The sequence below is a fragment of the Ochotona curzoniae genome, unplaced genomic scaffold (genome assembly GCF_017591425.1).
Source record: "Ochotona curzoniae isolate NIBS_2020 unplaced genomic scaffold, NIBS_Ocur_1.0 contig_43, whole genome shotgun sequence".
Lineage (NCBI taxonomy): Eukaryota > Metazoa > Chordata > Mammalia > Lagomorpha > Ochotonidae > Ochotona > Ochotona curzoniae.
The window spans coordinates 1,692,151-1,711,082 of record NW_024466218.1 but is presented as its reverse complement, the minus strand read 5'-3'; the positions used below and the strand labels follow the sequence as shown (position 1 = coordinate 1,711,082).

At 51.3% G+C, this 18,932-nt stretch overlaps 1 protein-coding gene across 2 annotated transcripts in view; it reads right to left on the bottom strand.

Annotated features, from left to right (window-relative positions):
• CABLES1 (Cdk5 and Abl enzyme substrate 1) overlaps positions 1-18,932 on the bottom strand; it is a 90,178-nt gene that overhangs the window by 31,354 nt on the left and 39,892 nt on the right. The window contains exons 3-4 of one of the 2 annotated variants that reach the window (XM_040984793.1): positions 16,614-16,706; positions 3,315-3,392 (exon numbers count right to left, since the gene is read on the bottom strand). In XM_040984793.1, coding sequence (XP_040840727.1) covers positions 3,315-3,392; positions 16,614-16,706 — 171 coding nt within the window. The remainder of the gene's footprint in view (positions 1-3,314; positions 3,393-16,613; positions 16,707-18,932) is intronic. The other variant, XM_040984794.1, reaches the window with a different exon arrangement.

The following is an 18,932-nucleotide window of genomic DNA, read 5'->3' as shown; positions in this document are numbered from 1 at the left end:
GCTTCCTCCCTGCTGACAGCCTCAGAAAAGCAGCAACAGATGGCCCCAGCAATTCACATAGGAGATCCAGAGGAAGCTCCTGGCTTCAGGTCTAGCTCAGCCCCAGCTGTTGTCTGCATCTGGGGAGCAAACCAGCAGAAGGGCTTGTCTCTTTTTCTCTCTTTCAAATAAATAGAAATCTTAAAAACAACCTCATGTAGCCTTGTCCCTGTGCTCAGAACATGGGAGCTCGAAACGGCAGAGTTGCAAGTTCTGGCAATGAGGTCTTCGCACACCTGTGTCTGTTCAGTGAGGCCAAACCATGAAGCCCCAAAGCATTATGACTTAAGTCTTAGGGAGAGAGCCTTTCTGTGTATAAATGAAGAAATTCTCCACAGTGGAAATTTATTAGGCAATAGGTACATGAAGTACTTAAAAAATACTTACGGGGTGGAGCATGATGGCTCTGCCTGTCAGCCCAGCATCTGTTATGGAAACTGGTTCATGTCCTGGTTGCTCCACTTCCCATCCAGCTCCCTGCTTGTGGCCTGGGAAAGCAGTCGAGGATGGCCCAAGGCCTTGGGACCCTGCACCCATGTGGGAGACCCAGAAGAAGCTTCTGGCTCCTGGCTTTAGATTGGCTCAGTTCCAATCATTGTGGCCATTTGGGGAGTGACTCAGTGGATGGCATGAGCAAGTGAAAACATAGGAGCCACACCGACCCGCAAGGATGTCCAGCAGTGGTGGCTCAGGCAGTCTCTTGCTGGGTGGCTCAAAGGCCCTCCACTGGCTTTCCAAACCATGCCAAAGCAAAGCAAAGAGTCTAGGTGGTGACCCATGGGCCTCATATTACACAGGGACAAGGGCAGGCTCACAGGAGGCAAGAGGCATGCCAGTCAAATGGTCTTCACTCCTGGAGCTGTCTGAATGTTCACTCTGCCCTCTCCATTGTCCTTGTATGGATGGGCCCAGCTACCTTTCTGTGGGTCAGGCATCATGCTGGGGACCTTTGCCCAGGCTACAGTGAGCCTCTGTCACCCAGCCCAATGTGCAGAAAGGACTCCTCAAACACACAGCTTGTCTGTTTGTCTGCCAGAGTGAGCTGGGAAAACCTATGGCTGAATAGGCAGGAGGTTTCAGTTCCATTCAGGCTTAAAGCTGATGTTGGAGACCTCAACTCATGAGTATCCATGTCTTTTTTTTTTTTTTAAGATCTTTCTTTTCTTTAAATGTACTTGAAGTGTGGGTTTGCAGAGCGAGTGAGAAACAAAGACAGGTTTTCCATCTGCTGGTGCACTCCCCAGATGGTTGTAATGGGCAGGGCTGGGCGAGGCTGCAGCCAGGCGCCTTTTCTAGGTCTCCCATGTGGATGCAGGGGCCAAGCACTTGGGCCCTCCTCTGTAGCTTTCCTGGGCTGCACTGGAAGCAGAATAGCCAGGACTTGCCTATCTTATGTGCTGCAATGCCAACCCCCTAATACCTGTAATTGTCATCCTATTTGTAACTTGGGGGCCACAGTGGGGGGATCCCTGGAATCTGGAAACGAGCTCATTCTTAGAGGAAGAAACTGTCAAAAGCACTTGGAAGGCATGTGTGGAGAAGCTGAATCATCTTAAAGAAGCAGAATGAGTCTTTGGCCAGCAAGACTGGGCAGGAGAAACATCTTTGAGCATCCGTCTTAAGGTGTAATCTGCTGAGCAGTGTGCCACCCCTGCAGGCTCTGTGTTCAGGAGGACAGGAGACCAGCTCACTTCTCACTGCATATACTTCTGACACCTGGCCACAGGGTAAGCCCTCGATAAGCAGATGAACTGCACACAGCCAACAAAAGAACACAACTGTCAGGTCGGCAAGGGAGCTCCAAGGAGAGAGGACGGTGCTGCAGGGCTCCTCCTAGCTGGCCAGGAGAGGACCTGCCAGAGAAGGGAGCTTCTGCTGAGGACGGAGACCTCCCTGGAGCCATGCACACAAACCAGCTACACTGACCTATTCTAGCCCCAGGCTACCACCTGTAATTCCCTGAATGAAGTGGCCTGTCCCACTGGGGTCATGTGCCAGACCTGCCAGTTGCTACCAGCTGGTTCCCCAGGGGATGAGCCTGCTGTTCAGATACGGCCAGACCTGTCACCACGCCAGGTCAGTCAGTTGGAAAACAGGGTCACTATGGCATCTTCCACCCCACCTCCTAATGGCCCCTTGTTCTCCACCTGCAGGATCTGCTGTTTTGGGTGGGATTTTTTTTTAAGTGGGTGGGGGTTGTTTTTCCTGGGATACCTATTGTGCCATGTGTTTGTAAGGAAGCAGATAACAGAAAGCAGTGGTAAAAACTTGCATGCAACACACAAGAGAATTGCTCCTTCCCTGTCGGGTACATGTCTGCTTGACGACCAAGTTGCGTGTGCTGCCTTTTGACCCATCGAGCTGAAGGGGCAGAGTCCAGCTGAGAGCCATGGTGAACTGAACACACCCTAAATCGGACATGTCTCTGGGAGAAGAGGAGCTCACGGGCAGCAGGAATGGCTAGGTTACATTTATGGAGACGGATGGTCAAAGATGAATCCATGGGAGGTGCATGGGGTGGCCACACCACGCTGCTCACCTGCAGCGGGCACAGGTGTGTCATGTCGGCTTATCCCAGGGCTCAGAGGGCAGTTCTAGCTCACAGCGAGCAAGGTTGGAGCCAGCACCCCATGATGCTCCCACCATCCTACGTGGTGATGGTCTAGCTCTCACCCCAGTGACACCTTGCACACAGACACTGGATGCAAGGCAGCAGGGAGGGGGTGCCAGAGTCCAGGGGCAAGGGAGAAAAGGGGACCCAGTTGGGCAGGAAAGCTGGCACTGCAAGGATGGACTTGTTACTTAACTTAGAGGAGGAGCTCCTTGGACCTGTACTAATTACACACACCTGTTCCATGTCCCCCTTGGATGACTATACTATGGTGGCAGCCCCAGCTGATCAGACCCCAAGCCTGAGATGCAAGAAGGTAGCATGGTCATGAACTCTGGTCTCATTTCTTTGCTGCCCTTCTTTCTTGGCCTGGCTTAGGGGCACTCTTGCTTTAAGGCATGGGCAAAGGTGACAAGCGTGCACTTAGCAAGGACAGGCAAAATGGTGGCAACACAAGCACACAGCTCTCTTACACACACACACACAAACAAGGAAACTTTCTGGCTACAAAGAGAAAAGCACATCTTTTCTTTCCAATTTACAGAAACTGAGGCTTGCAGCATCAAAGTGAGGTACGTTCTTGACAATGGTGAGGGAGGCCACGCTGCACATCTCGGAGTCTGAACTTTTCACCCAGAGAACTCTAAAGCATGCACATACATACCCGACCTGGGTACTGTCGCGATACGGCAGCACGGAAAATATACTACACAAGGATCTTCTGCCACTGATAAGGACTATTCTAAAAAATAAAAAAAAAAGAACAAACAACAAACAGACTAAATGCAGACGCAAATTAAAAAGCAAAACAACTCTACAGCAATTAAGCATTCATGGAATTCACAGCAGTTATTTATTCACACACGCCCGCCACCTCCCCAAACAGATGGCATTCTGCTCTCCTTGCAAGAAACAACCCCAGCTCGGCAGTAAGCTGCTGCCCAGCCTCGCCCAGATGCCACGGGAGATGCAGCAGGGGCTGGGGGGGAAGGGGAACACAAGGTTCTTCGCTCTGGAGCCCATACATACAAGATGGAGTAGGGGGCACCAAGCCTGGGGTGGCTGGTGCTGGGCAGACAGTCATGTTGCATGTGAGCCACTTGTGTCTGTCCCACAGCAACCTCCACCCCCACTCCATGCCATTGCTGGCATTCGAAGTGCTGGCCACATGCTAGTCTCTGAGAACAATTACGTAATCAAGTCTTCCCCCAACCTCGGCTACAAAGATACCACTGCAGACAGTTTTGCACGCGGCTCTTATGCAATCAGAACCACTTAAAAACCATGAAAAGCAAAAGCAAAACCCCAAACCTCCAAAAGCCCTTATCCCAGCATCTGAAAATTCCCTTGGCCTAAGGGAACTGCTGATGGAAAAACGGGAAAATGAGTGGGAGAGATCAAAAAGCAGCAGTCTCTTTTGGCCTACTGTGGACACAGATGAGAGTGTTATCAAACGGGGGTGGGGAGGAAGCAGCTCCCACCTGTGTCAAGGTCTGGGGGTTTCAGCTTTGTCTTATGAGTCCCAGATTAAACCGCCTGCAACTCTAGGCAAAGCCTCGCTTCCTGACTTGCCTAAGCCGACCCTGTCACCCAAAGCCCCTTCTGTTCCCCTAGCCTCCACAGGCACACCATACTCAACTTCCTCCCGCTCACTCTCATTCAGTCAGGCAAAATCCTGCCTGATCCCTGGTTACGGGAAGAACTGCCTTTCAGGATGTGTGTCCTCTGCCCACGTTATCTTCTGTCTGTTATGCCTCACCTTGTAACACCCGATGAACTAGTTATTCAAAGCCCAGCTCCCCATTCACCGGGTACCTGTTCCCCTGGCAGGTGCAACTTCCACTCCTCATTCTTGCCACCAGGACTGCACTGATGGGACTGGTGCTGCCAACCCTCTGCCTGCCTGCCTCCTCTTTTTAAAACCCCTTCAAAAATGCCCATTAGGTGTCACTGAAACGTAGTTTGGGCCATCAAGAGGCCCCTGAGTGCCCACCACGGGGGCAGCTGCCTAATTCTCTGCTTCTAACACCAGCTAGGACAGCAGAGGGACCACACCACATCTCTGCCCTAGTTTAGAAATGTGATGCATGGGAAGATGCTGCCCAGGGACAACGAGATACCACAAACTCCAACCCCGGCCACTGTGGTGAGCACAGTGGTGTTTTATCCAGAGTGGGCTGCCAAGGCCAAGGGTCAGATACAACAGCCTGCTAGCCTCAGCCTGGCCACTGGATCTCTCACACGTGTAGGCCACAAGAGATCTTACAATGGCACAAGATTCAGAGCAATCTTGTTAAGCAGCAGTATAACGATGGTTAACACTTAAAAAAAAAAAGATTTATTTATTTTTTCATTGAAAAGGCAGATATGCAGAGAAAAGGAAATATTGAGGAAAAGATCTTCCAAGTGGCTGTAATGGCTGGAGCTAAGCCGATCCGAAGCCAGCGGCCTCCTCTGGGTCTCTCATGAGTGTAGGATCCCAAGGCTTTGGGCCATCTTGCTTTTTCTCAAGCCACAAGCAGGTAGTTTGATGAGAAGTTGAGCAGCCGGGATACAAACCGGTGTCCATATGGGATCCCAGCAGTTGCAAGACAAGGATTTTAGCCATTAGGATATCACTCTGGGCCCCAGCTAACACTTCTTACAGACTGGCTGGCTGTAAACTCCCATTACACAGAGGCACGAAGGCACTCACCAAACCTACCTTCAAATTCTTCATCACTCGCTGCTCATGGGGCTACCTACCCACATCCTGAATGTGTCTGGATCATTTTAGCAGCACAAGAAAATAAGAGGATGCCAACATCAACACAGTGTGCGTCTTCTTTCCAATGATTCAACCACAAAGATGCCTGTTCATACAAGGGCTGTGTTGTTTCATCAACGAGTGTTCGCTCTGGTGACCTGAACCAGCAAGTCCACGAGAGGCCGACCACACGCACCTCAGTCAGAAAAAACGTCATGCTCTTGCTTGGGTCAGGCCAGGCAGCTCTGGACGTGGACTGACCGCCAACAACCCTGCTGGGTTGGGACTTTTCTGTCGGGTCGGTTTCAAATGAATGAAGAAGGGAAGGCCAGAGCAGACATGCAGATCCGCCCAGTGCTTTCACAAGCCTCTGTGACTTGTGCAGGAATTAAAGCAGCCGCTGACAGTGTCAGGATTGATGATATAGAGCCAACTTCAAAGCCAAGCATCTTTACAAACTGCCTGCTTCCTTGTCTTCACATCCAACCACCATAGCTACCGACCGGCCTGTTCAAGTCGCACACCAGGAGCCCACCCAGCTTCCCCTGCTGCCAGGGACACATGGCATATGGCCTGAAGTCTGGACAACCAGCAAGCATTAGGGAAAAGATCAAGACTTCAAAGGAGGAATTAATTGTTGGGCCTGGGAATGAAAGGGCACATTCCTCCACAAGCACCTGCAGGTGGGTGCGGGGAGGCAGTCTCCAGGCACAAGTGCAGGAAGCTGGAGCCTGGCGTGTGCTCACTCCTTGGTGGCTTTGAGTTCTCTCTCACGAGGTGCTCCCAGTAGATCACAAGTTTCCACAGCGATGCTTCGCTCGAGATACTGGAACATTCTATAGAGCTCAGAGACACAACGACTTTTCCGGAATCAACCTCCCCTACCTTCCTACCCAGCATCGACCATGTCTGGCATCATTCAGGACCTTTCAGTGCATCTGCTTTTACTGCAAGCTGGTGCATGATTCTCCTGCCAGAGTCCTGCAGAGCCTCTGTTGGCTGTCAGAAGGTCCAACCCCCTCCAAGTGCATCATCCCATTACAGCAGAAATCATCTCTTACAGAGGAGTCTGAAGCAGCAGCCAGAGGCAGGTGCTGGGGGAGGCGAGAAAGCCACACCCACAGCAATATATAGCAAAATGTACAGTATAAACACTCAAACACCCTCCCCGACCCATGCCCAGTGTCCATGGCAGGCTCCTGGCACACACACAGAAATGAATTTCCCAAATTCTGTAGTCTATTTTCTACATGGCCAAGCAAAACACACTACTATGTCCCCCTAAGGGCAATGTGGAAGCCCTAACTCCCGGAATCTGTGGATGTGGGCTACCTTCTGGGGAGCAGGGGGTGACAGATTCAACAGAGTGAGGATAAAGTTACCCCAGATTAGGGAGGGCCTTGTGCCTGGCATTCTCCTAGTGAGATCCAGAGATACCCAAGCCCCCAAGAAGGGGTAAAGGCCACATAGCAACAGAGGCTAGAACGGCACAGCTGCAAGACAAGGACGCCCAGGATGGCTCATGGCCACCAGGGAGGGTCTCCAGAGCTTTTCAGGGGGCATACAGCTCCACCTTGTGACACCCCAACCCTGAGCTGTGGGAGAAGCCCTCACTGTTGCTGTGATCTCCTGGTCTGTGCTTCACTGCAGGGCAGCCCATGAAAATGCACACAGTTGGGCCACCTAGCACCCACTCAGCAGGGGTTCTGTGGGCCCAGGCTATGTGTGCTGTGCATGAGATAGTGAAGACCAATGTCAGGAAATGATGTGACCAAGTCTGGGAGACCCAGGCTCTTCCCAGTCTAATCCTTCCCTCATCACAGCGCTTTCTTCAAAGCCAGAAGAAGAGGGCCTCAATCCCCTTCCCTTTTGTCCAAGGAGCTGGCAGGCACACAATCAAAGCAGAATGGAAACAATACTGGCAACAAGGTGATGAACTTCACTGATGCCTACCAGCTGCTGGAGCTGTCTCCTCACTGTTGGATGTGCCTCCTCTGGGAATAGGGCAAAGCAGAGACCTGCATGGGATTTCCAAGGTCGTCCTGCCCAGAGCCATGTGTTCCCAGCTGTCACCAACACAGGTGGCTGGAGGAATGTGGGGCTGGAACACAGACCATGCTTGGAAGGGCAGGCTGGGACCAGTGTTTGATATGTGGGCCAGCCCTGGAGCAGCTGCGGGACTCCGATAGGTGAGGGCAGCCATGCAAGCCCACGATGGAAGGAAGTATGGACTGATACAGTGATGTGTGCCATGGCAAGGGCAGGCTCATACCTGACCCAAAATAGGTGGAGCGATAACTGCTGAGAAACTATGCTAAGAGACTCAGCAACTCCAGGTGGCGGGATCATCGGTGGGGGTGCTTGTCTTTTTAATGTGACTACCACCCCTACCTCCATCGCTGCTTCTTCTACTTGCTTCCTACAGCAGGACAGACTTGCTGTTTTAGCCAAGCAGGTATACCTTACCCCGTGGTCTAGGAAATGGCAGAAGACTTCTGAGGCCCAAGTGATGTAGCCTTCTCCTCCTGCTCCCTGCCTCCCTCTTCAGTACTTGTTCCATGTCGGACACCACGTGAGGGGTTGTGGACCCAGTGACAAGACAGACTCCATGATCATCAAGATTAGGGTTGGGTGGGAGGCAGGTTCACACAGGGATATAGGTTCTCAGATGGGGAAGTAGTGGGAGCTGTTGAGCAAAGAGGAAGAAGAGCTAAGCCATCTGGAAGGAAGTAAAGTGGGCTCCCTGGAAGAAGCAGCATTTAAGCTGAACCTGAAGGATAGGGGCCAAGAGGTTACAAGGAGAAGCTGTTGTAGGAGGCACTGATGTGAGAGGCAAAGCTGGAAGGAGGAGGAGTATAATGGTTTCCACTTTCCCCTGCAAAGCACTTTGCCAAGACTCTGGCATGGGACCCAGGCAGGAAGACTGTCTGCCCAGGGATGGGATCCCTAACTGCCAGGTTCTCTGGCCAGGTAGAGAGGTAAACAGACAGAAATCCCACCCCTGTTCCTTCCCCTGGGGCTCGCTCTAGTCCCTGGAAGTGGCCCTGGATGGGAAGAACACTGAGGCTTGCAGGCACACAGGTGCATGAGGCATGGGGCACAGTCAACAAACACTGCAAATCAACTCTTGCCACTAACACCACAGTATGCTTCTAAATAGAGAATAGCCAAACCCCATGTGTTCATGGTGCTGATCCAGCTGGGACCCCATGGGCCCCTATGCTCACAGTGACCCTTTTCATGTCCCCCACCACTCTGTACCAGGCAAGGGACAGCAAAGGCAGGGAATGGGCCCCTGGCGATGGTGAATACCTCCACAACTTTCTGTTCAAAAAGGCAGGCCACCACTTGATGTCAATTGCCACTCTTGAATCATCTGCCTTGAAAAAGCAGATAAGGGGTGCCAGGATCTCCCCCATTTTGGTTGGGTCTTCCTGCCAAGCCCATTCTCGAAAGAGAATGCTTTCCAGCTCAGCCCCTGTGTCCACTGACATGCCGACAGCTCCTCCCTGGGGCCCTGACAGTTCAACCCCTTCACTGCTAGGAATGTTCTTCCACCTGCTCACTGGGATGCTCAGGGCAGGTACACGAGGTGGTAGGCAGTGCCAGGGCACAAGGCAGCCCAGGCTGGCAGACAGTGTAGATACTATAGGACCAGATGAGCTTGTGCTTTCATCTTCTGTCCCTCTTGAAGACAGGTCTTGCTGGGTCACCAAAAGCAGAAGCTCCACTGAGGAGGTTCTTTCCCAGCGGGATTGTCAAAGGCACGGAAGCATCAGCTGTGTTTGGTCTCCATGCTCACTGTTTTCTCCTTGCACACTGAAGATCGCCTTCCATCTGTCAACCATGAGCAGCTGTTGGGCAGCAGGCAGCTGTGTTCCTGTGAGATCCTGAAAGCATCTGGTGTCTTCCAGCGTACACTCTGTGCATGAGGCCTGAGTGCGGCCTCTTGTCCTCCTGACGACACACAGGACAGCAAGCAGCGACTGGCTCCTATCTGGTAGGCAGCAGCTCCTGCTTGTTGGCTGCCCTCATCCCAGACTATTCAAGAGTTCCTTGCCAATGCTGGGGTGAGGGGCTGCTGGCACCTCCTCTCCCTCACAGAAGGCTCGCTCCCACATTGGAAAGGTTCGCAGAAACCTTCAGGGGTTTCTGAACTTCACAACCTTCAAGATGACGCATGTTCAGTCCCCGATCTTCCACCAGCACAAAGTTCACCAGAAAGACGGATACCGCTTGCCAGGCTGCCTGCTTTCCAGGTAAGCAGGTCATTGTGCTCCTCCACAGCTCCTTGCATGCTGCCAACACAAGCAGACGTCCTCACGAGCCACCGGCCCCAGTGCTCTGGGCTCACCTATTCCTCACCAGCTTTCCCATAGTTTCACAAACATTCCCCATGTGGCCCCATGTCTAGGTCTCTGCAATGGTCACCCCTTCTGTCCTTGACTGGCTCCCTCACCTCCCGCACACCTGCACTCCCAGGTTGGCCCCAACAGCGATTCCCACACCTGCTCATGCCTCCACTGCTTTGGCCTCTCTCTATGACACCTCTCCCCCTTCTTCCATCAGCTTGCCAGTTCATCAGCTGCTTCCCCATCTAGTCCCTTGCTCCTTGAAGCAAGACCTGTGGCTGCTTTCCTCATTGACACAGTCCGAGTCCTATGTGGAACAGATGTTGGCAGCATGATCTGATGGCATGGGATGCAGGCATCCCTGCAGTGGATAAGGGTCTGCTTTCTCAAGCGCCTTGCATGTCATTCCTTCCAGAAAGCATACCGTGGTAGGGCCCTTCCAGCATAAATCCATATTGACTTCGACTGGGTGCAACAGGTTTTTGATGGTAACTGCCTAACCAAGCAATATAAATGACCTGGCTCTGTGGTCACCACATGGTGTAAGCTGTGCTGCAACAGTGGCCCTGAGTGTCAAGCCAGTCTTCATTGGAACTTCAGAAGTCCATCTTGCATTGTCACAGGTTGGCCAGCCAGATTACACCATTCCTGCTTGGTTGAATATTGGGCAGCTGGGCCTTCCATCTATAGTCGATTCAGTGATGTGAGCTCATGGCCTGGCACATGGCTGATAACAAGCCTTAAGAGTCAAAATGGCAGAGATCATGCCCTACTCAAAGCCTGCTCAGGCTAAGGAGCTTCAGCCACCAGCTGATCCAGCCCTGACCCCACTCCTTCCAGCTTTCCCACTGGCAGGCCCCCACTTTCACCACCAACCCTGCTTGGATGAGGGACAGAAAGGTAAGGGCTTAGTGTACTCCTCTAACATACCAGCCTAGCTAATCCATCAACCCAGAAATGGAGTTAATATAACAGGTCTTTCCCCGACGAATTCTGGCTGCCTGCTCAAGATCTCCATACATTTTCCTAAAATCACACAGGCCATCCTTCCCAACCTTTGCCAGCCATCAGCCACCCTTTCCTGCTGCTGCTGACTCTGATTGCCTTTTGGCAGCATTCGCTTGGCACGAAACTTGGAATTCACCTGACTCCCCACAGCATTCAAAGCAGGACTCTGTATTTCTAAAATCTCTGCATACTCTAAGACCTGGTCCCAAAGACCAAAACCTACTTAAAAGGCCTTAGAAGGTCTCTCCACTCATCCATCAGACAGACACCCCCAAGCACCTACTGGGCATGTTGCTTTGTAAAGACATCACCTTTTGGGAGAGATGCAGAACACAGGCCAGAAGCCAACATCTGCTCACCTGGAACCATTGATCCTGGAAGGCCATCCTCCTCTCCTCCCTTGTCAGCATCTTGTTTGCAAAGCTCCCCAGCCACGAATGGCATTTTACTCAGTATTTTTGCCAAACATACATAATGTCAAAGATGCCATTTAGTAATTTTGGAGGGTACACTTTGATGTCACTAAGTACACGTCTCTATGTTATGTGATCATCAATACTAGCTACTTCCAGAATCTTCCAGAATCTTGCATTACTCCAAACAGAAACCTTATACTATATTAGGCAAGCACCTTCTTCTCCAAAGCTCTGGTAACCTCTCATCCACTTTGTACCTTTACCTATCTTCCTAAGCAGATTATTTCACAATAATATAATTTTGGAGCGGTCCTTCTGTGTCTGGCATATTTCCCTCAGTGCATTTTTCTAGGCTCCCATACATGACAGCCTGTGTCGGCACTCCATTCCTTTCCAGGACCAAATGCTATTTTTCTGCTCAGCTACAGATGGGTTCTTGGCTATTTCTGCCTTCTGGCTGTTGTGAGTAATGAACGCTGCCCTCTTTCCAGCTACATGCCTCAGTGTCGTCCTTTGGAAACAAGGATAGTGAATATTTTCTTATCCTACGCTGGGGTAACAAATCACTCCAGAGCTAGCAGCCGAATATAACATAGATTCCCTTACTTTGGAGCTCAGAACTTTGCAACAGAGCACCCTAGTGAGATGCCAGCAGAGCTGGTGCTTAACAGTGGCTTCGGGCTTGGAGTAGTTTCTTGCCCCTTTCTGCCTCTTGAGCTTGCCTGCAGCCCTGGCTTGTGGCTCTGTTCTCTATCTTCATCGCCAGCCATGACCATCTCCCAGTTACAGGTCAGTGCATCCATCGCACCTTGCCACACAAACTAACATATGCACAGGTCTGAGGATGGCGATATTTGGGGGAACTGCTGTTCTATGACAAGACAGCCATGCTTTCCTCAGATGGTTGCTCCAAGGCGTATCCATATTTCTAAATGCAGTCCATCCCTGTAGATGGAAACTCATTTACAAGGCAGCACCATTCATGGATTCAGCAAACACTTGCTGAGTTTCGAGTTAATGAAACAAAGCACAGTGGGTACTTTGAGCCTGGTGCCCAGTATGCACTCAGCAAACATACCACAATCACCCTTGTGTAATCTCTTTTGACAATCGGTCCAGGAGTGAGAGCTCAGCTCTTGGTCTGAACTTTCTGAGATCTGCCTTCTGAAATTCAGGGAAGTACTGCTTTCTTTTCTAACTACAACAAGCAACGTGTCTTCCCTGCAGAGGTCTCCCTGGGACTCAGCTGTCTTGTAGGGTCTGTCTGGCTACCTCCCCCTTGCAACTCACCCCATGGCTTCCTGCACCTGGGCGCAGATCAAACACCCTGGGCTGGGACCAAGGTCAGTAACTCCTTTCCTACTCTGGTTCTAACAGCAGGGTTGAGGCTCCATCTGCAATCTGGGTCGGGCTCCGTTTGGTCGGGCATCCTCTTCACTGATGGCTGGCAGCACAACTCCACACCACCTTTGGCTGTCCAGGCCCCTGCACATTACGTGCCTGCCAAGCTGTCTAGCAGGTCCCAATCCGGACCCAGGAAACGTGTTTTTAGAGCGGCTTCCATCTACATCACTACTACACTCATGAAGGGGCCACCTCAACTAATACCATTGAGGGAAGTGATTTCTTATGGGTGAGGTCCCGAGCTTGATTTCTACCCAAGTATTAACTGAAACCATCTAAGCCTGCTCAAGTCTTGTGTGAAGTCCAGGGGCAAACCTCGCGAGGTCTCTGTTCCCGGGCTGTCCATCACACTGCGCCATATTTGCATGTACACTGTTTTCAAGTCTCCCCTTTGTCTCTTCGGGTGACCAGGACACTAACACCTTCAAGAGGGCAGCACCAGAATTGCCCAGCCATTTCCTAACTGGTTAGAAAACCACCAAGGGGGAACGTCTTCTGCAAGTTCCTGCTCAGACAAGGAGGAGAGAGAGAACTTAAACACCCCAGACATTTCCTGAAACCAATCTCTCCTTTCAGGAGGCACCCCCTCCTGGATTCCTCCTGGGAGGTGCTTCCCATTCCTTCTTCCCACATTCACTTGTTTACTTCACAAATAAAATTTCTGCTCAGCAATTGATTCCTGGATTTTTATTTCTATACTAAGCTGAGGATAGAATCCACCAAGTTTTGCTGGTAATATTAATGATCATGAACTTTACCACATATTGTCTTTTATTATACCTGATTCTCAGTTTTAATACAGTTCTCTCTTCCCATGGTCTAACTGGAAACCATGCTTGAAATGCTGGGTTGGATCAGACACTGACCTTGGTGACAGAAATTCACTGCTTGGTTTGGAAGCTGCCCTCCAGTCCTGGCTCAAAAAGGAGGCCCAATCCTCCCCAAAGCCAAGGTCTTTACTACACGGCCAGTATGGCTGGGGACACGGGAGCCTCACATACTAATGCCTTCAGGGCCCGAAACAGCAAATGGGGCCTGGGTTTAGTCTCTAGATCAGAAGGCCGGGCTTGGCTGGGCCAGGCTGTGCTGGGCTAGCTGGAGGTCACTGGGAAGGAAGTTCAGGAGTTTGGTGGAAGTTGGGACCACAGCAATGGCTGAGACTGCCTGGGTCTCATGGTTCACACAGGTGCACTCGCACCTGCCAGGCCTCCTATTAGTCTCTACTCCCGCAGGCAGTGAGGATAAGCAGCTTATTTCCATCTGTGGAAGTGCTTTCTGTCCAGACCTTCACATTCTCTGCCACTCACCTTAGAGCTGTACTGCCTCCTGCCCCAACTCACCCAGCAGCAGACGGGCACACTGGAGGCCAGCAGCTCCAGGACTTGCTACTGAATGTGTCCTTGTGCGTGTGAGGTGGAGGTTACAGACCCCAGTCACACTCAGGTCCTCCACCTGAGAGTGAGGACATACCTCTCCTCCTTACCATTGATGGGAGTACAGCTCATCCAAATGTCACGGCTGCCTCCCTGAAGATACCCCACTCTGCGGCCCAGTGTCATGAAGCAAAGCTTTTGTCCTCTTCCATGGAAAGGCTTGGCATGCACTGGGTCTAGCGTGATGCCCTTCCGCCACCTCAGAACTCAATTCTCATCATCCTGGGTTCCTCTGGGGTTCGTTCTGTCATCTGGTTAAGGACTACCTCCCCTTGACAATGAACCTGACAAAGGAAGGTGCACACTTCCAGCCAGTGCAGGGGAGCCACCTGGCCAGAGCCTCCTCCTGTAGCCCAGTGTTGCCATCATGGCTCTTTCCTGCCCTCAGTGCCACCTGTCAGACCCCCTAAGGAAGAAGCCAAGCATCTCCTGGCTTCCCTGAGCCCCAGTAAAACTGCCAGCAGCTGCAGGCTCTCCCGCCTGGTTATACTGTCACTTTGTAAGGTTCCTTAGGAATCTTGCTAATGCCAAGTTTTCACTAACCATACCCTCTCAGTGCCAGGGCATGCCAGACAGAGAGCTGATGATTCAGCAGCCTGGCTAGCAACGGCACAGGGGAGAGCAGTAGTCTGGCGCATTCCTTGGACTTTGTCATTGATTTTATGAATACTTTTTCCATGGTTTTGACAAAAACATAAATGTAAACACATGATATATAACAACTCTAAAATAGACAAAAGTAAGGCTTATATGTCAAGAGTACAAATTTCAAAGGAGGGGCTGGCACCATGGTATAGTAGGCTAAACTTTCATTTGTGGCACCAGCATCCCATACGGGCATCATTTCATATCCTACTGCATCGCTTCTGATCTAACTCCCTGCTGGTGGCCTGGAAAAGCAGCAGAGGATGGCCTAGGTATTTGGCCTCTGTACCCACACGGGAGACCCAGAATAAGCTCCTGATTCCTGGTTTCATTGTGCTCAGCCCCACTCATTGTTGCTATTTGGGGAGTGAACTAGTGGATGGAGGATCTCGCTCTTTTTCCTCTTTTAGTTGCCTTTCAAATAAAAACAAAAATAAAACTTTAAAAACATTTCAAAGTTAAAGTGAAAAAATAGTAGGCTAAGATGAATGGGCTTAATCAGTTACATGCAGGTTGGCAATGATTCCATTCACATGCTGGGAAGAGAACTGTGAGGTGAAGGTCCTGTAAATTTCCTAATTACCTTAGCTTTTTTTTTTTTTTTAAGATTTATTTGTCTATATTGAAAAGGCAGATTTACACAGAGGAAGAGAGACAAAGAGAAAGATCTTTAATCTGCTAGTTCACTCCTCAAATGGCTGCAATGGCCAGGGCTGAGCCGATCTAAAGCCAGGAGCTTCTTTTGGGCCCCTCACGTGAGTATAAGGTCCCAAGGCATTGGGCCACCTTCTGCCTTGGGCCACACATCCCAGAGGCGGGCAGCCCTGGGCATTTGCTGGCAAAGTCATGACTTTTCTCCTAGAGCGAATCAGCAAAGGCCAAGCCGAGGTCAAGTTCAGGAGCAGACCCGGCAGGGTTTGTATTCACCAGAGCACATGCTGGCGGCAAAGAAGGAGGAAAATCCACCAGAGCAAAATGACAACAGCAAATCTGTCATTCTGTCCAGAGTGTTCTATAAAAACGCAATTGTGTCGGGCCCGGCACGGTGGCGCAGTGATTAAGGTCCTCGCCTTGCACGCCCGGGATCCCATATGGGCACCAGTTCTATCCTGGCGGCCCCGCTTCCCTTCCAGCTCCCTGCCTGTGGCCCAGGAAAGCAGCAGAGGACGGCCCAAGGCTTTGGGACCCTGCACCCACGTGGGAGACCCGGAAGAGGCTCCTGGCTTCGGGTCGGCGTAGCATTGGCCGTTGTGCTCACTTGGGGAGTGAATCATCGGACGGAAGATCTTCCTCTCTGTCTCTCCTCTCTGTATATCCGCCTTTCCATTAAAAAAAAATAATAAAAATAAATCTTTAAAAAAAAAAAACCCGGGCCCGGCGCGGTGGCGCAAGTGGTTAAAGGTCCTCGCCTTGCACGCCTGGGATCCCATATGGGCACTGGTTCTAATCCCGGCAGCCCCGCTTCCCTTCCAGCTCCCTGCTTGTGGCCTGGGAAAGCAGTCAAGGATGGCTCAAAGCCTTGGGACCCTGCACCCACGTGGGAGACCCGGAAGAGGCTCCTGGCTTCGGATCGGCATAGTATCGACCCGTTGCGCTCACTTGGGGAGTGAATCATCGGACGGAAGATCTTCCTCTCTGTCTCTCCTCTCTGTACATCCGCCTTTCCAATAACAAAATAATAAAAATAAATCTTTTAAAAAAAAAAAACCGCAACTGTGAGCTGTCAACATGTCAGCCTGTCGCCAGCCCAGCCCTCAGACTCAGCCTCAGGTAGCAGGGCTCTCTACACATCCCGTCTGACACCGGCGATTGGGGTGGGGGTTGTCTGGGAAGGCTACATGAGGCCCTGTTCATCCCAACAGCATGGGCTCAGTCTTGTGGCTTCTAGGCCACGAGAGCAGTGCCCTGCCCGCTCCCCCTGCTGGCACCAGCCTACCCGCCACTGCGTCACTACAGTACCTGCCATTCCTGGTATCATGTTGCCGCATATTCTTGATGAAATGGATCTTCTTAAAATTCTTTGGTCTGGGTGAACCTGAGAGAGTTCGGCATCTGAAAAATAAACAGAAAACACAGTCAGCTAGCCGCCTGTGGGTCATCGCAGAGATGGGAAACAAAGACCAATGGGCACAGGGATGGGGCCATTCCATGGCAGGGGGTCGCCTGGGACCATGAAGATGAACGTGGCTGGATGCCAAGGGAGCTTAAAAAATCCTGAAAGACATTATGCCTGATGAACCCGACAGTGTTTGATGGGAGTCTGGCAAGTTAGCTGATAAAAACTCTTGTCTTTGGCTGAATTCATCTACGGACTTCAATGACATTATTCTCCATTGTCATCTAAGAAAGCTGTTCCCAGGTCAACGCAGAACAAAAACTGTAACTGCAAAGATTTAGGGCGGGAAGGGGGAGATCCCTGCAATAGGCACAGTTTAAAAGCAGCCTGGGCTCACTCTTGCTCTGCGGCAGATCTTAGCTTGAACCACTCAGAGAGCTGCCTTGTCCCCTGCTTGAGCGTGCCTGAGCATGCCTGGGCATTCAGACAGAACTAGAACACAGATCAGAGACCCAGCTGCTGTTATTTTTAGATAAATTTTAGTTTCGCTGGACTAAAGTGGCTCAGATTCAAAAGATCCTTTCTTATTTTCTTGGAGTATACCACCTTGGCTCGCACTAAGGGTTCACCCAAGGTGGATCGAGAGCTCATCTGTGTCTTTGTGCAAGTCAGTCGTCCAATCTGCAAGTTACAAAACTGCAGCGCTACTGCCACCAAAGCAAGAAACCCAACGAGCAAGTCTGCTCTCTTCTCCATTGAGGGTGCTGTGATGTTTCTGCTTGGGTTTTGGCACCTCTGGGCCCTGTCATCCCGTGACATGGGTGTTCCTAATCTCGCGCTTCAGATGGAGAGTTGTAGAGAGAGCAGCTCCCTGGCTCTTCACAGTGCTGCCACAGAGACCTGCCTGGGGCCATCCCGGGGATACGTATACTTCAAGTCAGGTAAAGGAACAAAAGGATGACCCAGCAAGGAGGCCTGGCTAAGGGGCAGGTGGCTTTCTTTGGGACAAGGGGACTGCATGGGCCATAGGTCCCTAGCAGAAAGGCCCCATTGGCTGCTGTCCACTACACCAGCTCAAGGAGCTCCAGCAGAAGCTGTGGTTTCCAGGTCTCCATCTGCACATTCACTATCCACCTGCACATTCCTCCATGACTAAGACTTCCCATCCTTCCCTGCTGCCATGAGGGTTTGCAAAGTGTTTCAACATGTCCTCTGTACATGTGCACGATCAGATACCTGTTGAAGTGTCATCACCATCATCATCATCATCATCATCATCATTATCAACAACAGATTATCTGTACCAAGCAGTTCCTATTTGCCTCTTACATTACTACAAATTAGCCCTTACTAAAGGCCTGGAGTTCTTGGCTTTCTTTATTATCTATTTGGGAGAGAGAAACATGCCCTCATCTCCTGCTTCACACCCCAAGTGGAGGAGGCTAGGCAGGGTCAAAGCCAGGAGCCAGGAACCTGACAGAGGTTTCTTCCATGGGAAGCAGGTATGCAAGTACCTGGGGTACCCCGAGCTGCCTCCCAGAGTGTGCATTAGCTGGGCTTGAACTTGGGCATGCCGAGATGGATTGCAGAGGTCTTAACCGGCAGCTGGACTGCCAGATCAAACGCCATCCTGAGCCCTTGGATTTCACTGAAGACTCTCACAGACCTGCAAAGCTCTGCTTCCGGACCCTTAGCAGGTGCTTCCCACGGGCTTCAGAGGTACAGGGTGAGCCAGTGCCTTCCAAGGCCTTCCCACACCAGGCTTCCAAATCCAGACTTCACTGGCTCAGGGTTCAAGGGAACAGAACCTCACTCTGAATACAGATGCAGACAGTCCTTGCCCCGCTAAACTGCACTAGATCCACTTCCAGAGTGACTGCTGGTGTCTACAGGTCACTCGAGGTTCCCAACTGTCTGTTACATAAAAGGTTCTGGAAACACAGGGCTGCTAGAAAGAAGAGCCTCTCTGAAAACATAAAGTGTTGTATCTCCAGGGGCCAAGGGCTCCTGAATATCCTCGGGTGGTTACAGACCTGACCCAACAAGAGCAGAGCACTGGGGCTGGCCAGTCTGAGGGCAGTGGGCTGTGAGCTAGTGAGTGTGTGCATGCCGGTGGTCCACAGATATGCCACAACAGCAAATCCTGGCACCTTCCTCCTCCCACCTCCCATCTGTAGGAAGCTGGTACAGATGCCAACACAGAGGGAGGATGGCCCTGCCCT